We start from the raw sequence: 15,789 nt of genomic DNA, 5'->3' as shown, positions 1-15,789 counted from the left end.
GAGATCATGACGAGCTGAAACCAAGAGCCGGACACTCAACCGACTGAGCTGCCCAGGCGCCCTGCCCCGTCTCTTATTTGGATGTCATTTCATAGCTCTGTGGCTCAGTTTCCTTATCTGTCAAGTGGGGATGACCATTGTTCTTGCTTCACGGAGACTTGTAATGGTTAAGTGCGATAGCGCCTGTAAAAGTGTGTACCCAGCGCATGACGCAAAAGTACTTAGTAAGCGTTGTTATGAAGTGACAGGGGGTTGATTCTTGCTCCCATTCTGCTCCCTTCTTCCTGCAACTTGTTTTTTTTTTTTCCTTACGCTGCCCTCTTCTCTTTCATCTCCTCCCTTCCTCTCTCTCCCAGTCCCCCCCCCCCGCCCCCCCCCCCACACACTTCCTCCTTTGCCTCTCTCCCCCTTCTCCTCTCTGGCTGGGGCTTTCGGCGGTGCCCACACCTGGTTTTACACTCTCCATGGCCCTTCTGAGGTGGGGAACTCTTGAAATAGGGGGTGAGGCAGCCCTCTGAGGAAGGAAAATGTTTCTGGGGGGGGCAGCCTCCCAGCCACCCTGAGATTTGTGACCAGGGTGCCTAGAGAGTCACAGAGGGCTAGTGCCAAGAGCCTCGGGAGCTGAGAGGCCTGTGTTGTCGGCCAGGTCTGGCCACTGCCTGATATGGGGCCTGGGCTCCCAGTGGACCAGAGCAGGCCGCGACGGTGAGGAGTGCGCGGACAGGGAAAGACGGGGCCCAGTTCCCATGTGGAGGGTTACCGCACACCCACGAATCACAGCCGTGTCACGCTTCTTTAGGAGGGAGGGGAACAGGAGGGTAGGGTGCTGGCTGATACTATAAACTCTAGAGCCAGACTGCCTGGGGTTGGGTTCTGTCTCTGTTACCACATGAGCTGGGTGTGCCTAGGCAGCAAAGCTCTCTGCGCCTCAGCCTCTCCTATCTGGAGATAATTGCAACAGCACAGTCGTTAGGAGGACTAGATGAATTGATAGTGAAGAAAGTGCTTACTCGTTCTAGGCATTCAAGTACCGTATGCATGTGTGTTATATTAAAAATTTAAAAAAAAATTGAGACACCTGGGTGGCTCAGCCGGTTAAGCATCTGCTTTCAGCTCAGGTCATGATCCCCAGGGTCCTGGGATCGAGTCCTGCACCGGGCTCCCTGCTCGGCGGGGAGTCTGCTTCTCCCTCTGCCTGCCACTCGCCCTGCCTGTGCTCGCTCGCTGTCTCTGACACAGAAAGTCTGAAAAAAAAGACCTCTAAAAGTTTTTTAAAAATGACAACAATCTTAGAACAGTGTGATTATTTTCATTTTACTGGTGCTGAAACGGGTGGCGAGGTTAAGTGACTTGCTGGAGCCCATAGGGCTATTGAGGGGCCTAATGAAATCTGGAAGCACAGATTTGACAGACTCCGAAATTGTGGCTCGTAGCCGCAGCGCTAAACTGCTTCCCTGGACATGCAGGTGAAGAGTGTGATTTCTAGGAGGCCAGGAGGCCTGGAACGGAGGGAGAAGCAAGCAGGCGCTGAGAGTCCAGGGGATAAACAGCAGCTAGGGTCCAGGAGGTGAGCAGAGGTCCTGCTTGAGGACATGGCTGGCTCCCCAGGCCTGTTCCAGGGAGAGGTCAAGTCCCTTAGGTAGCCAAAGAGTCGGATTACAGCCAGAGGGCTGAACCTTCCTCCTGGGACCTTTTCCTCCTTGCCTGTTTTCTGGGTGACCACAGTCAAGCTAGTTAACCCTTTTGTACCTCAGTTTCCTCATCTGTCAAGGAAGAAGGATACTTGGCCTGCCTACCTCACAGGGTTTTTGAGAGGCATCAGTGGCTCATGGATCTGGAAACAGTTGAAAAAGCATGAAGCAGTCCCCAATTCCAGATGAGAGGGTGAGCCCAGATCCTCTTACTGTGAGGCTCCAGTGCGGGCCTCCGAGTCCTCCAAAGCTCATGCTAGTGATGTCCACTGTCAAAGCCTTTTCCGTCAATTCCAGCATGGTCTGTGGAGCCATGTAGAACCTCGTCTCTTTTTGGGGGGATTTTACGTCCCTCTGTGAGCATAAAATAGTAGTTGAGCCCCGTCTGGGTCCGTGGGAAATTTTCCTTCTGTGTGGGCTTTTATTTTCAAGGGCCAGAACCAGCGTCTCTTTCCAGGGTCCACAGTCATCCCAGCCCCCATTCTGGGCGCTCTGCCATCCTTTGGTTCCAGCCCTTGGCACAAGGCAGACTTGGGCTGTTGTTAGCGCACAGTCTTGGTTCTGTGCTTGCCTTGTAGGGAACAGGGAGGCAGCTGACCCTTCCCCCGGGTGTCCTTGTCTCTCTGGGCTTCCCTTTAGGGCTGTGTGTGTGTGTGTGTGTGTGTGTGTGTGTGTGTGTGTGTGTGTTGTGGGCCGTGGAAGCCCCAGAGGCCAGGCCTCGTGCCAGTTGCTGAAGTTTTTTTTTTTTTTCCCTCTAGAATTGAGTTGGCCATCCAGCTGTTTCCACTCCTTGCCCTCTGCCAAACTCTGTGGCACGGTCCACCGTGCCAGGTGGAAACCATGCTCTGCTTCGGGAATCCGGAGCTTCCATTTTGAGAGAGGCAGAAAGCCGCAGCAAGTGAGCCCGCGTGTCGGAGGGCGAGTGAGGGTGGGGCTGCTCCCTTTGGCAAGCCTTTGTCAGAATTGGCCCAGCTGCTTGGTCTTCACCCAAAAGTAGGGCTAACTCTGGACCGACCCCAAATATCTAGCAGGGAAACTAGTCTTGGGTCTAGACCAAGCCAGACCTAGAAACTACTTTTTTTTAAAAAAAAAAAATCCAGAAAATGGGAATAAGAAATCCTACTACACACGTTCTTCATGTCAGCCGAGAAATAAGCTTTTAGACCGTCCAACCGCCTTCTCACCAGGAGCAAGAAGTGACATCAGGTTGTGTTTCTTCAAGTATATCCCATAGACTACTGAGGGTTCTGTGAACAAAAAAAGGAGGGGCACCTGGGTGGCTCAGTCGTTGGGCGCCTGCCTTCAGCTGAGGCCATGACCCCGGGGTCCTGGGATCGAGCCCCACATCGGGCTCCCTGCTCCTCGGGAAGCCTGCTTCGCCCTCTCCGACTTCCCCTGCTTGTGTTCCCTCTCTCACGTCTCTCTCTGTCAAATAAATAAGTAAATAAGTAAATAAATAAAGCTTTATTAAAAAAATAGGCACTGGCGCACTAAGTTTGGGAAACACTAGATAAACCATTTTAGGCAGGTTTTGTCGTTGCAGAGACCACCCAGATCCTCACTATACCACCAGGATACATGGTGACCCTCCAGGGGATCTAGTCTGTGTGACATTTCTTCCATTGTAACTAGCTTTCTTCGTGGAACATTCTTTAAGCACCATCCCTGCCAAATATGCTTTGGAAGCTGCCAGCCCAGGTTCTAAGTGTCTGTCCCTTCCATTCTTTTTCTCCCTCATTGTGAAGGGAGGTGAGCCCCGGAAACGCATGGGAGGGGGTTACGATGCGGGTCCCAAAGAGCAAGGGCGTTTCGCTTCAGAGGCTATTGACATGAGTGTTTCCTGCTCTGAAACACCTCTTCCCCGTCTCCTGTCCTTACAGCTCCCCTTCGAACTGGAGATTTACTACATTCAGCATGTTATGCTCTACGTGGTACCCATCTACCTGCTTTGGAAAGGAGGTAAGGCCAGTGAACCATACCTTTGTGCCCCTGCCACACCTTGTCGCGCCCTTCTGTTTGGGGGGATGGCAGTCTGTTGGGTGTCTGTCAGGATCTTGGCCTCCTGCCTGGCCGGCTGTCTGCAGGATGTCTTATGCCACACGCCAGGGGTGGGGAGATGGGCACTGATAAGGCCTGCAAAGAGTCTGGGGGGCTTTTCAGAACCATCCTTTGTGGGCGAGCATGGTGCCACTAACTGTGTGTCCTAGGGCCTAGGCCTCGGGCTCGTCGTCTGTGGTGGCATCGGGTTTGCATGGAGCCCCCCCCGCCCCACCCCCTGTCACTCGCTCGTGCTGTGCCTTCCCCCTGCAGCACAGGGTTAGAGAGAGAGATGGAAGCCCCCAGCCCTCTCAAGAGAGGGACCTTGAGCCCTTGCTCATTATATCCATCCTCTCAGAACCAAAGAAGATATTGAGAGGGGCAAGAAGTTCAGGGACTGTGGGGTTATAGGATGGAAGGAAGAAGCAGGTAAGAGAAGAGTGATCACCTTATAAAATAAACCACTGATGACCTTGATTCTGTCACAAGGGAGAGACAACGAACTTGGGAGAGACAGCCTAGGAAGGAAACTGACTGAACTCTTTGTGACCTCACAGGGACCCTTAAGGTATCCCCTCCCTCCTCTCTTATATGGTAGGTAAAAGGGGAGTTCCCATCCCTTCTAGAAGAGTTGTCAGAGGCCTCCCTCTCAGGGCTCTAACCTCCCTGAAAGGCCCGTACCTGGAAGGCATCCCCTTCTAGTCTCAGCTACTAGCCTCTCTATGTTGGTTGCTGGGACTTTTCAGGGAGACCGCTCCCCCACCTCAATTCAAGCAGCAGGTCCTTCATTGCTATGCATTTAAAATGACATGAGGCCACATGGGCCCTTGAAGCCACCAGAAGATGGTTTGGAAGGTGTGCTTCCTCTAACTCAGGAATCCTGGAAAATCTCGAGAACTCCTGGCCTAAGCCAGCCTCAAGGACCAAGTCAACCTCGAGATATGTTGGAGGATGGGCACAGTTGCTCTCCATGGAGTCTCCTGCCAGTGGAGAGATTGGCCCCCGGTGCCCTGGTTTCTGTCAGCGTTCTTAGGATTTGTCTCAGTATTCTTTGAGGCTGTTTTTACCCCGTGCAGCCACTTGGGGTCTCACCAAGTCAGAGAACACTTCCTTTTAATTTGCTCTAAAGGTACTATTCGCCCCCCCCCCCCCCCCCCCCCCCCGTCTAAGTTTAAGGAACGTCTCAATATCCAGGAGCCGTGGGCCAGTTTTCAGGTCTGTCTCCTGTGGCGCAGGAAACAGCTTCCTAATAATATCCAAGTCTGGGGGATACATGCTTTCTGAATAGAACCAGGCGGGCCGCTGTCTCTAGCTCCAGACTGCGCCCCCCCCCCCCCCCCCCCCAGCTGAGGCAAGTTCTGGCCAAAGGTGCGTGGCTCTTAGTTAAACCTATCTGTGCTCTGAGGTGCCCATAAAAGTCTGTTAGGTAGCCGAGCTGACTCTTCTGACGTGGGAAATACCAAGTAGCCATCCCCACTGCCCTCTCCACCCCCCCCCCACAAAACCCCACAATCTGGGAAGCTGCAGCTTCTAGAAGTCATAGATGCCACTGCAGCCTTCTGTTGGATCTATTGCAGCACTGTTTGGGGGGAACCGAGCGGAGGAAGTAGAGATTCCGAGGTTTCATTCCAGTTTATATCTCACTGTTAGTGATTCTTTCCTCTCTCCTCTGGTACCTCTGTAAAAACTCTAACAGTAATTATGACCATAGTAAACACCAACTTTGTCTTGAGTGTTGCCTGTGTGCGAGATACTTCGCTAGGCCCGTTCTGTGCGTCTTCTCATCATAACCAACCCTGGTGGAAAATGCCCCTTCTACAGAGGAGAAAACCAGGGCTCAGAAATGTGAGGTACCTCGAGCTCCCAGCCTTAAGTAGCAGAGCCAGGATTCAAAGCCTTCCCTCTCAGAGCAGCGCTTTTCCCCACACACTTTGTTGTCCTAAAAGGCAGGTGCCTGTCTCCTAACCACATCCGGTTGGGAGTCTCCCCTCCAGCCAGCCGCCCCCACGGTGTCTTTGTCGAACCCCTACTACGTGCCCAGCATTCGCACCAGGGAATCAGAGATTCCCCGCCACAGGGAGTCCCTGTCTAGGGGGGACGGGAGCGTTGTACTTGTAATACAGCGGGATTAAGTGCGACAGAGGGCACTAGGGGAACATAATCCGATTCATTTGTTACCATTTCTGGGCCCTTGTAAAGCCTCCGCTTCCTTCCTGGCTCTTTGCTGTCATCTGCTGTTCGCTTGGGGGAAATTACGCACGCTTAGAGAAAAGGCTAGATTTCCTAAGGCGGGTTTCACCTTTGGCCGCGAACCTCGGACCTGGGCCTTGCAGAGGGCGAATCCATCCGGAGTGAGCAGGGGGAAGATGACTCCCCGTAAATCAAAACAGCTGAGGGGTTGGGCGATTCTCTCTCCTAGAAGTCTCGTAATTTCCCAGACATAACTGACTTCGGAGTGTCTGCCCAAGGCAAGACAGCTCTCCTGTAGATACCTCCCACGGCCAGGAGACCTGTTTTCCTGAAAGGCTTGGGGGTGGCTGGGTGGTGCTCAGCGGGATCCCGTTCCCCCTTGGTTTCTGTGGTCTTTTGGCACCGCCGCAGGAAACAAGACATCCTTTCCCCCCCCCCTCCACTGTTCTGTTCTTCCTCCAGCCTGTCTTTTAATTTCTGTTTCCTCTCCTCCCAGCTCCTTGCCTTTGGCTCTCTGGAACTACAGTTGATCCTTGAACAATGCGCAGGTTAGGGATGTCCCCCCACCCCCACAGCCTGATACCCATGCACAACTTCTGACTCCCCCCCTAAATTTAAATCCTAATAGCCTCCTCTTGACCGGAAGCCTTACTGGTAAGAGAAACTGTCAGTTAGCACCTAGTGCGTATGCCATATGTATTATGTACTGTATTCCTACAATAAAATAAGCTGGAGACAAGAAAATGTTATGAAGAAAATCATAAGGAAGAGAAAACACATCTCTGGTACTGTTCTGTATTTGTCAGGAAAAAATCCACATCTGAGTAGACCTGCACAGTTCAAACCCGTGGTGTTCAAGGGTCAACCATACCGTTTTTAGAACCCCATCGCCACCGACATAACCAGCTCTCCATAGAACACCTAGCCCTCCTGTCTCTTGCCCGAAGCTCCCTCTAATGGACGCTGCTCTCCCTATTCAGCCACATAGGCTGTCGGCGCCCCTTCTCCCGCCATCTCTTCCAGACCAGTATTTCATTTCTCCCTTCGATGAAAATGCTTTCTCCTTTACCATTCTCTCCACCTTTTTTTTTTTTGTCATCACTACTACCACCCTTGGCTGCTTCCCCGTATTCCTAAATGCCTTTGGCCCCTGGCACTCGATCGTTTCTATTACGACTCCCACCAGTGTCCATGAGGGTTTCTAGTGAAGACCACTTGTCCCATTCCAGCTTCTCGGAGTTTGGGCTTCTCCACTGCAGTGACTTCTGTCACTTGTGTCTCCAGCCAACCGACCTTGCCCTCCCCCTGCCCCTAAAACTCCTCTACCTGAGATCCTTAGCCCCTATGTCCCTTTCTGTGACCCGAATCTCTGCTCTTTCAGGATTCCTCGCCTTCCCAATTAGCTCGTCCCACTCTAACCAGTTACTGGAGCTTTCCTTTCACCAGCTCCGAAAGTGCTTCAGCCCTTCATCCTTTCCACGGGGATCAGCATCCAGTCCCAGTGCCCAGCCTTGGCCTACTGGGGGAAATCTCTCGAGTCATTCAGATTTGGGGCCACTAAGATTTCATGGTCTGTTATAATTGTGCTCTCAGCACCATCGCTTTGTGTTCTGTCTTTGGTCCGCTGTGCTACACATTGCCCTGAGAGGTCATGTGCTGAACCTTTACCACCCACCTCAGACTTCCTGCCCTCCCCGCTGTCAACCAAGGACTGAGAAAACAGAGATTTCCAGGCAGGAATCCCCTCCGTTATTTCCCTCTGCTCTAAAAGCTGCTTCACCCACTGCCATCCTTACCTGTTGTCTTGGAGGAAGGGGTGTTGTGGTTAACTTTCCTCCCTTCCCATCCTCTGGAACTCCGTGCCATCAAGTATCACTCGTGTACTTGGGTTTTCTTTTCTTTTCCTTTTGTTTCATTTACCTGGATTTTCAGCTCTTTCTTTCACTCCTGGCTTTTCAGCCAAGAAGGATGCTGAAGTCTTCCCATTCTAAAAAAGAAAGTTTCTCTCGACCCTGCACCATCTCTTTTCATCTTCCCTTCCCAGCTAACCATCTTCATAGATTATCAGCCAAACAAGATTTCCTGAACTTCAGTTCTTTGGGCATGACAACTTGTGCCTTATCCACAGAGCCATCTGTATTATTATGTATTTAATATATGTCCTTAAGTCTACTGATTTTTCTTTTTCCTAAAATATATTTGTTTGCGGGGCACCTGGGTGGCTCAGTCGGCTAAGCATCTGCCTTTGACTGAGGTCAAGGTAGTGGAGGGTCTACTTCTCCCTCTCTCTCTGGCCCCCTCCCCCCGCTCTCTCGCAAATAAATAAAAATCTTAAAAAAATTGTTTTATATATGTATAAATAAGTATACATTTATATATTTATAACTCTATATTTATATATATATGAATTTATAAATATACATATATATGTTTTTCTAAAATATGTTTGTGCTCAATAAAATCCCGGATTCAGTGCACTGGTGACATATTTTTAATACACTTTAAATGCATAGCTATTAAAAATGAAACGTTTACCTGTTTACCACCCGAAATCACCCCAGGAACGGAACATAACTGTGGGTAGCACTTGCCTGCATTTGATGACCCCGTCTACTCAATTACCTCCCGTCCCTCAGAACACTGCCATGGGATATCTCTCTCCCCGCTGCCCACCGCTTCACAGAAATAACACTGCTGACCATTACTGACGACGCCTACCTGACCAAATCTAATGGCTCCCTCTCAGAATTTATCCTGCCGGAGCTCTCTGCTACAATGGACATTGTTGATCCCTCCTCTTTGGAACACTCCCCTCTTGAGGGCCTGCCTCACTGACCATGCCTCCCCACGCCTCCATCAGGAGTTATTTTGCCTCTGTCCCTGACATGTTCGTTTCCCCAGAGTTCTGTTCCGCTCTTGCCTCTTGCTCTGCTGCTCCCCAAATGGTCACGTGCTCACACAGTTCGGCCACCGGTCGGAGTAGTCATGGCCGCCGCATTGCTGTCGGCAGCCCAGACTTATGAGATTTTCATGTTGTTCACTCGGCATCTCCACCTGAATGCCCCAAGCTCACCTCAAACTCAGCCTGTCTGTGCTGTACTCATTTTCTGCCCCTCAGCCCTGCTGCTCTCCCTGTGGTCCTTGCCAGATGGCACCACCCTGTCACCCCAGCTAGAACCTGGGAATCAGCCCCCGACCCCCGCATCTGTTTTACCCATTCATCTGACACATACGTCTTTCTCCTTTCTGGTAGCTATGACAAAATACCACCAACTGGGTAGCTTATCAACAACATAAATTTCTTGTTCTCAGCTCCAGAGGCTGGGAAGTCCAAGATCAAGTCGCCAGCACGGTTGCCTTCTCGGGAGGACCCTCTTCCCGATTCCTTGCTGCGTCCTCACATGGTGGAGGGGGCAAGGGAGCTCTCTGGGGCCCCTTTTATAAGGGCACTAGTCCCATTCATGGAGGCTCCACCCTCATGACCTACGACACCTTACAAAGGCCCCACCCCCTAATACGATCCATCTTTGGTGGTTAGGATTTCATCACATGAATTTGGAGGGACACAGACATTCAAACCATAGCAACTTATTTGCACACTCTTTCTGCCAGGCTCTACGCTGGCCTTTGGGATGCCCCGATCGGTGAAAACCAGATACCATCCCTTCTCTCATAGAGTTTATAATGTAGTGGGAGGAGACAGGTATGAATCAAATAATCACACAAATAAATATATAGTTATAACTGAGGTAAGTACTCTGAAGGAAAGGAACATGCTTTAATGAGAGCTAAGAATAAAACTAACATCTACTTTGGAGGTTTGGGGGGGAGTTCCCTGAGGAAGTGACATTTCAGCTGAGGTCTGAAGGATATGTAGGGGGTTCACTAGGCAAGAGTAGGATTGGGGGGGTGCACCCTTATAACCTCACAAAACTACACGTACGACAGCACTGTGGCAGGAGGGAAGGGAGATCCGGGGCGGGGGACGGATGACCCGGCCTGAGGGGCAGGCAGGGGTCAGATACGGAGGGCTTTGTCAGCTGTGGTCAGGGATCTGGCCTTTATTCTAAGAACTTATGGAGAGCCAGTGAAAGTTTTAAGAAGGGGCATAACACCAGCTTGCTTTCCTGTTGATTCTTCTCCTGTGTAAATCCTTTATAGCGTTCAAACTCTAAAATGCAGAAAACCATTCTGTAACAGATCACCTTCCCACCCTTTCCCACATCCACACGGTGTCTCCTACAACTCCATAGGTAACCGCCATTTTGGTTTTTTGCATCTCCTCCCAGAGTTTCTTCTCAACACATGTAAGTAAATTCAAAAACTATTTTATTTCCCTCCTCTGTAAGACACACATCGCCAGACAGCATACTGCGCGACTGTTTTGTTGCCATTACTGTTTTGCTTTAGCAGCATTTCTCTCCCTGTAAGCCCATAGGAAGCTTCTTCATTCTTTTGCACAACAGCCCATGCATTCCATTGTGTGGATGATAAAATACAGTCTAGTAGAAATGGCAAGGCTTTATAGAGCACTAGGAGGTGCCAGACATTGCGTCAAGCTCTTCGCACACGTGAACTCACTTCATCCCCACCACGGTCCTCTTAGGCAGGGTGGCTGTTACATCCCTTTTACACATGAGGAAGCTGAGGCTCCGGGATTTGAACCCACTGGTATGGCTCTGGGGTTCTTGCTGTTAAACGTAACACAAGGCTACGACAGTACACCGTAATTTATTTATTCTGTCTCCTGTTGGTAGACATTTAGGTTGTTTCGAATTGGGCTGATATAAATAACACTGTGCCACGTGACCTTGTGCCCACGCTGATTTGCATGTGTGTGCATGTATCTAGCACGATAAATCCCCCCTAAGTAGAACTGCTGAATCAAAAGAGTATGTGTGTTCATAATTTGGATGGATGTTTCCCAATTCATAAAAGTCATACCATCGTAAATGCCCGTGGCAGTGGGTAAGAGTGCCTGTTTCCACACACCCTCCCCGAAAGAGTGTATTTCCAGTGTGTTTCAATTTTTGCCCATCTGATGGGTAAAAATAATGGTGTAGCAATTCCGACTTAATTTGAATTTCTCTTACTTTGGATGAAGGGGAGCATCTATTTACATGTTTGAATTGGCATTCAATCTCCTCTTCCTTGAACTCTGTGTTCTTCTGGTGTGCTTATCTTTCCCTTGTGTTGTTGGCCTTTTTAACAAAAGTTAATCTTAGGAGGGGCGCCTACGGGTGGCTTAGTTGGTTAAGTGTCTGCCTTAGGCTCTGGTCCTGATCTCAGGGAACTGCTCAGCAGGGAGCCTGCTTCTCCCTCTCCCTCTGCCCCTCCCACTGTTCATGCGCGCGCTCTCTCTCTCTCTCTCTCTCTCTCTCGCTCGCTCGCTCGCAACTAAATAAATAAATAAGTAAAATCTTTAAAAAATTGTATTGTAGGAGCTCTTTATCATATATATATTTGTTTATATTTCTGTATATTCATATGCAATAGAAATATATTTCTAGTTTTATGTATATTTCTATATATATTTCTATTTCAATATAATCGAAATATATTTCTATATATTGTATATAAATATTGGGGGAGTTCACCCTTTGTGATCTGAGCTGTGGATATTTTTCCCCGTTTTCTTACTCATCTTTTAACTTTGCTTATGGTTTCTTTAGGTAGGCTCTTTACATTTCTGTGTAATTTATCTGGCTCTTACCCATATAGCTTCTGAATTTGGAGTCATGGTTAGGAAGTCCTTCTCCACTGCCAGGCTACAAAAAAATATATCCTGTATTTTTTTTTCCCCTCCTGTGTTAATAGTTCCATTTTTCTTTTAAAGCTTTAAATCTTTCATCCACATGGAATTTATCCCAGTAGACAATGTGAGATAAGGACCCGACTTTATTTCCAGATGGTTTCTCATTTGTCCCAAGACTGTTGAGCAGACAGTCTGGCATGATCAGGCATGCTTGTTGGAAGGATCATTCTGGCCGCTGTGTGGAGAGCTCGCCATGTCCTCCTGCTTTGCCCTCCCCAGTTTTTCTCAAGTCCGTCACTCTTCCTACCGTGGCCTAGGCCTTACTCCTCTCTCCCCTCAACCATGACAGCTGACTCTGTGTGGTCTCCCTACCTCCAACCTCCCCGTCTCCCCCCAACAACCTGTCCCTGTAGCTTCCAAAGCTGGGCCGAAAGCCCAGATAGGATCATGGCACTTCCCTATTTGGAAACTTCCAGTGGCTCCCCCTTGTCCCCAGAGCACAGCGCATTTTCCAGGGGGCACCAAAGGCCCAGCCTTCTCTTTATGCTCCTTCCATCTTTGTACCCTGCACTCGGGGGATACCAAAATCCATAGGGTCCCCTGTTTTTCCCGTGCAACTTTCATGCCTCCGCACGCTGAACACAGCAAGACTTCGGCTGGGAATGCCCTTCTCCAACTTGGTGGCCCGGAGCACGTTCTGTCTTCAAAACTCAGCCTCGTCAGTTAGCTCCTCCAGGCAGCCCCCAGAAGTGTTCTGCGACTGTCCCTCTCACACCGCACTGCAGGTATCTGCCTGTCGGCCTGAGGACAGGAAGCCTTCTTCTGTTCTTGGGTCTTACGGGGCTGAATGAATGAAGGACTCTATAGCCACACACTGCACATTTTTACATATCTTACAAGCTAACGTTTATTGCACACTTTCCACCAACTAGGCACTGGCTAAGTGTTTTACTTTGCCTGATCTTGATCCCATTTAATCCTCATAAGTCCACGAGACTTAGGGGGCCCATGACCTTGGATGAGAAAAAAAATCACATCTTCATTTGTATTAACTCCAAATGACGTCCAGCCTTTCCTTCAGTGCCAAATCATAGACAACTGTCCGCAGTTGCTTCAGCAGGACTCAGGATGTTTTTGTCAATGTATGTTGTTCTCCTATTAACAGCTGCTATAGGGATTTCACAAAACCCTTTGCACTTCATCATTACCTGAGCATTTAAAAGCCTTAATTTTTTAAAGTCTTTTGCTAACTATTGCAGTATTACTGTTTTCTAATGCGGTGTCTTTTGTCTACTCAAAACGTTATCCTGCGGGGCGCCTGGGTGGCTCAGTCGTTAAGCGTCTGCCTTCGGCTCCGGTCATGATCCCAGGGTCCTGGGATCGAGCCCCGCGTCGGGCTCCTTGCTCAGCGGGAAGCCGGCTTCTCCCTCTCCCTCTGCTGCTCCCCCTGCTTGTGCTCTCTGTCAAATAAATAAAATCTTTAAACAAAACAAACAAACAAAAACTTTATCCTGAGAGGGGAGGCCCCAAACCGCCCAAGGGATCCATGGCACCACAAAGGTTAGGAGCCCCTGCACGAGAGTTTCACCTAGCACTGGAAAGCAGGCGAGCTTCACCACCACACAGCACTGCTTCTCCATGTCGTCGCTGAGTTCGGACGGACTGTGGGTTCGAATCCTGAGTCTGGTGCTTAGGCTAGTGCCTTACACCTCTCTGCATCTGTTTGCTCGTTTGTAGAAGGAGGACAGGAATAGTACCTATCTCACAGGGGTGCCGTGAGGGTTCGATGAGCTCGTATATGTAAATCCACAGAATGATGCCTGGCACCTGGTGTTGTATACTTTTATTATTAACCACCGTAATACTGCCTCTTGTTAATTACACGTCTGTCTTCCATCTAGACTGTGGGCTCTTGAGGTCAGGATGGTTTCTTGCTCAATTCTGAACTGACAGAGCCTTGCACCTATGGAGAGCGTGTTTGTCAGCGGGTTTGACGTTGCTGGCATCCCTTAGATGCCTGCTTCTCCTTCGAGCTGCATGATGCCCCTGTCTCCCGGTTCTCCCCCTCTGGCGGGCGGTCGTTGGGCTCCTTTGCTCTGCGTGCTCCAGAGATCCCGGTGTTCTCCATCCCTCGATCTCACTGTAGGCTCGAGAAACACTACAGGTCCTTCAAAGGAAACTTGTCTACGGTCAGGCTTTTCGATTCCATGCCCCTTCTTCCCACCTGCTCTTTTTCCTCCTCTTCTCTTTCCCGTATTACTGGCCCCACCATCCACCCAGGGCCAAAGCCAAAAACCTGGTCAGAAACTTTCTGGATCCCTTCCTGCCTCATCCCTGATGCCAATCAGTTCAGAAGTGTTCTGATGATCCAGATTCTCAAAATGCTTGCAAATTCAACTCTTCCTCTCTGTTTCCAGACCCCCTGCCCGAGTCTAGGCTCTCAGCCCCCGTTGCCAGGGACTACTTCATTTTCTCATGTCCCTGCCCCCCGATTGCCCCCTATGTCTCCCCTGGTCTGTCCTCCATCCAGTCTCCAGAATGACCTGAGGAAAGAACAAATCTGATCAGATTTTGCTCCCCTGCTCAAAAATCCTGTCTGGGAGGCAGACCAAACTCCTTTACGTGGCATTCAGGGTGGTCACAGTTCTACCCTTATCCATCTCTTTGACCTCATTTCCCATCGCTGAGATTTCAACTCCCATTACTTTACCCTCTAAGCGAACAAATCTGACAGATTTGGCCCACCTGCCACCAACACCATGTCCGAGCACACGACAGCTTGTCTACCTGGGACCTGGCAAACTCCACGTCCTCCTTGAACATTAGCTCAGCGATGCTGCCCCCCAACTCCAGCGCTGTGTCTGACTTCCTTGGCAGCCTAAAGCACTCTTTTCTGAACGTTCTCTTTATACCTTCTGTTTGCCTTGAGCATTTGCAACGGCCTCATCCGCATGTTCATCAGCGTTTTGCCACAAGGTGGCAGTAGTCTCATCTTCTCGTTCGTCTTTTCAGGAAATGAGGATCTACAATTAAGATCACTGTTATGTTAATTTAAATTAATAATCCTAAATACTTAAACTGGTAGTATTTATTGTAATTAAGATGCTATGGGAGCGAGGGAGAGGGCAAAGTCTGTGAGGCCCCAGGATTTCCGCCTAGGGGGCTGAGGGAGATAGGGGGCCACTCATGGACAAGGGCCAAGGAAGGAAAGGAACATGTTTTAGGAAGGCAGATTTTTTTTTTTTTTTAACACTTGAGTTTGAGACACTTCTAGGCTATCAGGCTGAGATGTCCAGGAGGCAGTCGGACGGAATATTCCGGAGGTGTTCCGGGGAGTCTGGGCTGGAGGCTGACTTCCATGTCATTGGTATAAAGAAGGTGCACACACACACGGGAGTGAATGAGATGGTCCAGGGTAGCTACGTCGGTGGGGTGGGCGAAGAAATAGAACTTGGAGAAAAGGCCTCAGGGAACATCAGCTGTGAATAGGAGATAAAAGAAAAGGAGCCTTGGGCGATTGTAGGACCGGGGAGAGCAGTAGGCGTGGCTGGTTGTCCTGGAAACTGAGGCAGGAGAAAGGTTCCTCAGGTCGTAGTGATCTGGAGCACCACGTAGGTTCAGAGAGTTCTGGCAAAGTATGGCCATTGGAGAAGAGGAGATGGGAGGGAAAGAGCAGGGCGTTAAGGAAGGAGGGGTTAAGGGTGTTGCAGAGCTAAGGGAGGGATTGCTCCCCCACCCCCGCAGCCCACCTTTTTCCTACCTTTCCTTTCCCCCTCCTCCCCTGGCCTCTCTGCCCAAGGCTTGGCACGTTCAGGTGCTAAGGCGAAGGCCAGTAGTGAGAGGGAGTGTTCTGAAGGTACTAGGGAGGCAGGGGAATGGAGGAACCGCAGGTGCCAGCCCCTGCTGAGAAGGAAGGGGCTTTGCAGTGGATGGAGATGGGTCCTGACGGGAGGAGTGAGCATGGCGCGAGATGGGAGAAGGAGGTAGGTCTGGACTGTTTGCGCGCTGTCCAGTAGAATTCTTGGTGACGGCGGAGATGGTCTAGATCTGCTCTGCTCAGTATGGTAGCCGCTCACTCCATGTGGCTCCCGAGCAGAGGACATGGGACTAGTACAG

The 15,789-nt window shown here is 50.1% G+C and overlaps 1 protein-coding gene across 7 annotated transcripts in view; it reads left to right on the top strand.

Moving 5' to 3' along the window:
- The window catches only part of TMEM164 (transmembrane protein 164), a 161,754-nt gene that overhangs the window by 123,958 nt on the left and 22,007 nt on the right, over window positions 1-15,789 (top strand). For all 7 annotated transcript variants that reach the window (XM_025853657.2, XM_025853653.2, XM_073885778.1 and 4 more), the window contains one exon: window positions 3,572-3,650. In XM_025853657.2, coding sequence (XP_025709442.1) covers window positions 3,572-3,650 — 79 coding nt within the window. The remainder of the gene's footprint in view (window positions 1-3,571; window positions 3,651-15,789) is intronic.

This window comes from Callorhinus ursinus, unplaced genomic scaffold (assembly GCF_003265705.2).
Source record: "Callorhinus ursinus isolate GAN/ISIS: 27379988/994484 unplaced genomic scaffold, GSC_fseal_2.0 scaffold65, whole genome shotgun sequence".
NCBI classification, from domain to species: Eukaryota; Metazoa; Chordata; class Mammalia; order Carnivora; family Otariidae; genus Callorhinus; species Callorhinus ursinus.
This window is presented reverse-complemented; position numbering and strand designations above follow the sequence as displayed.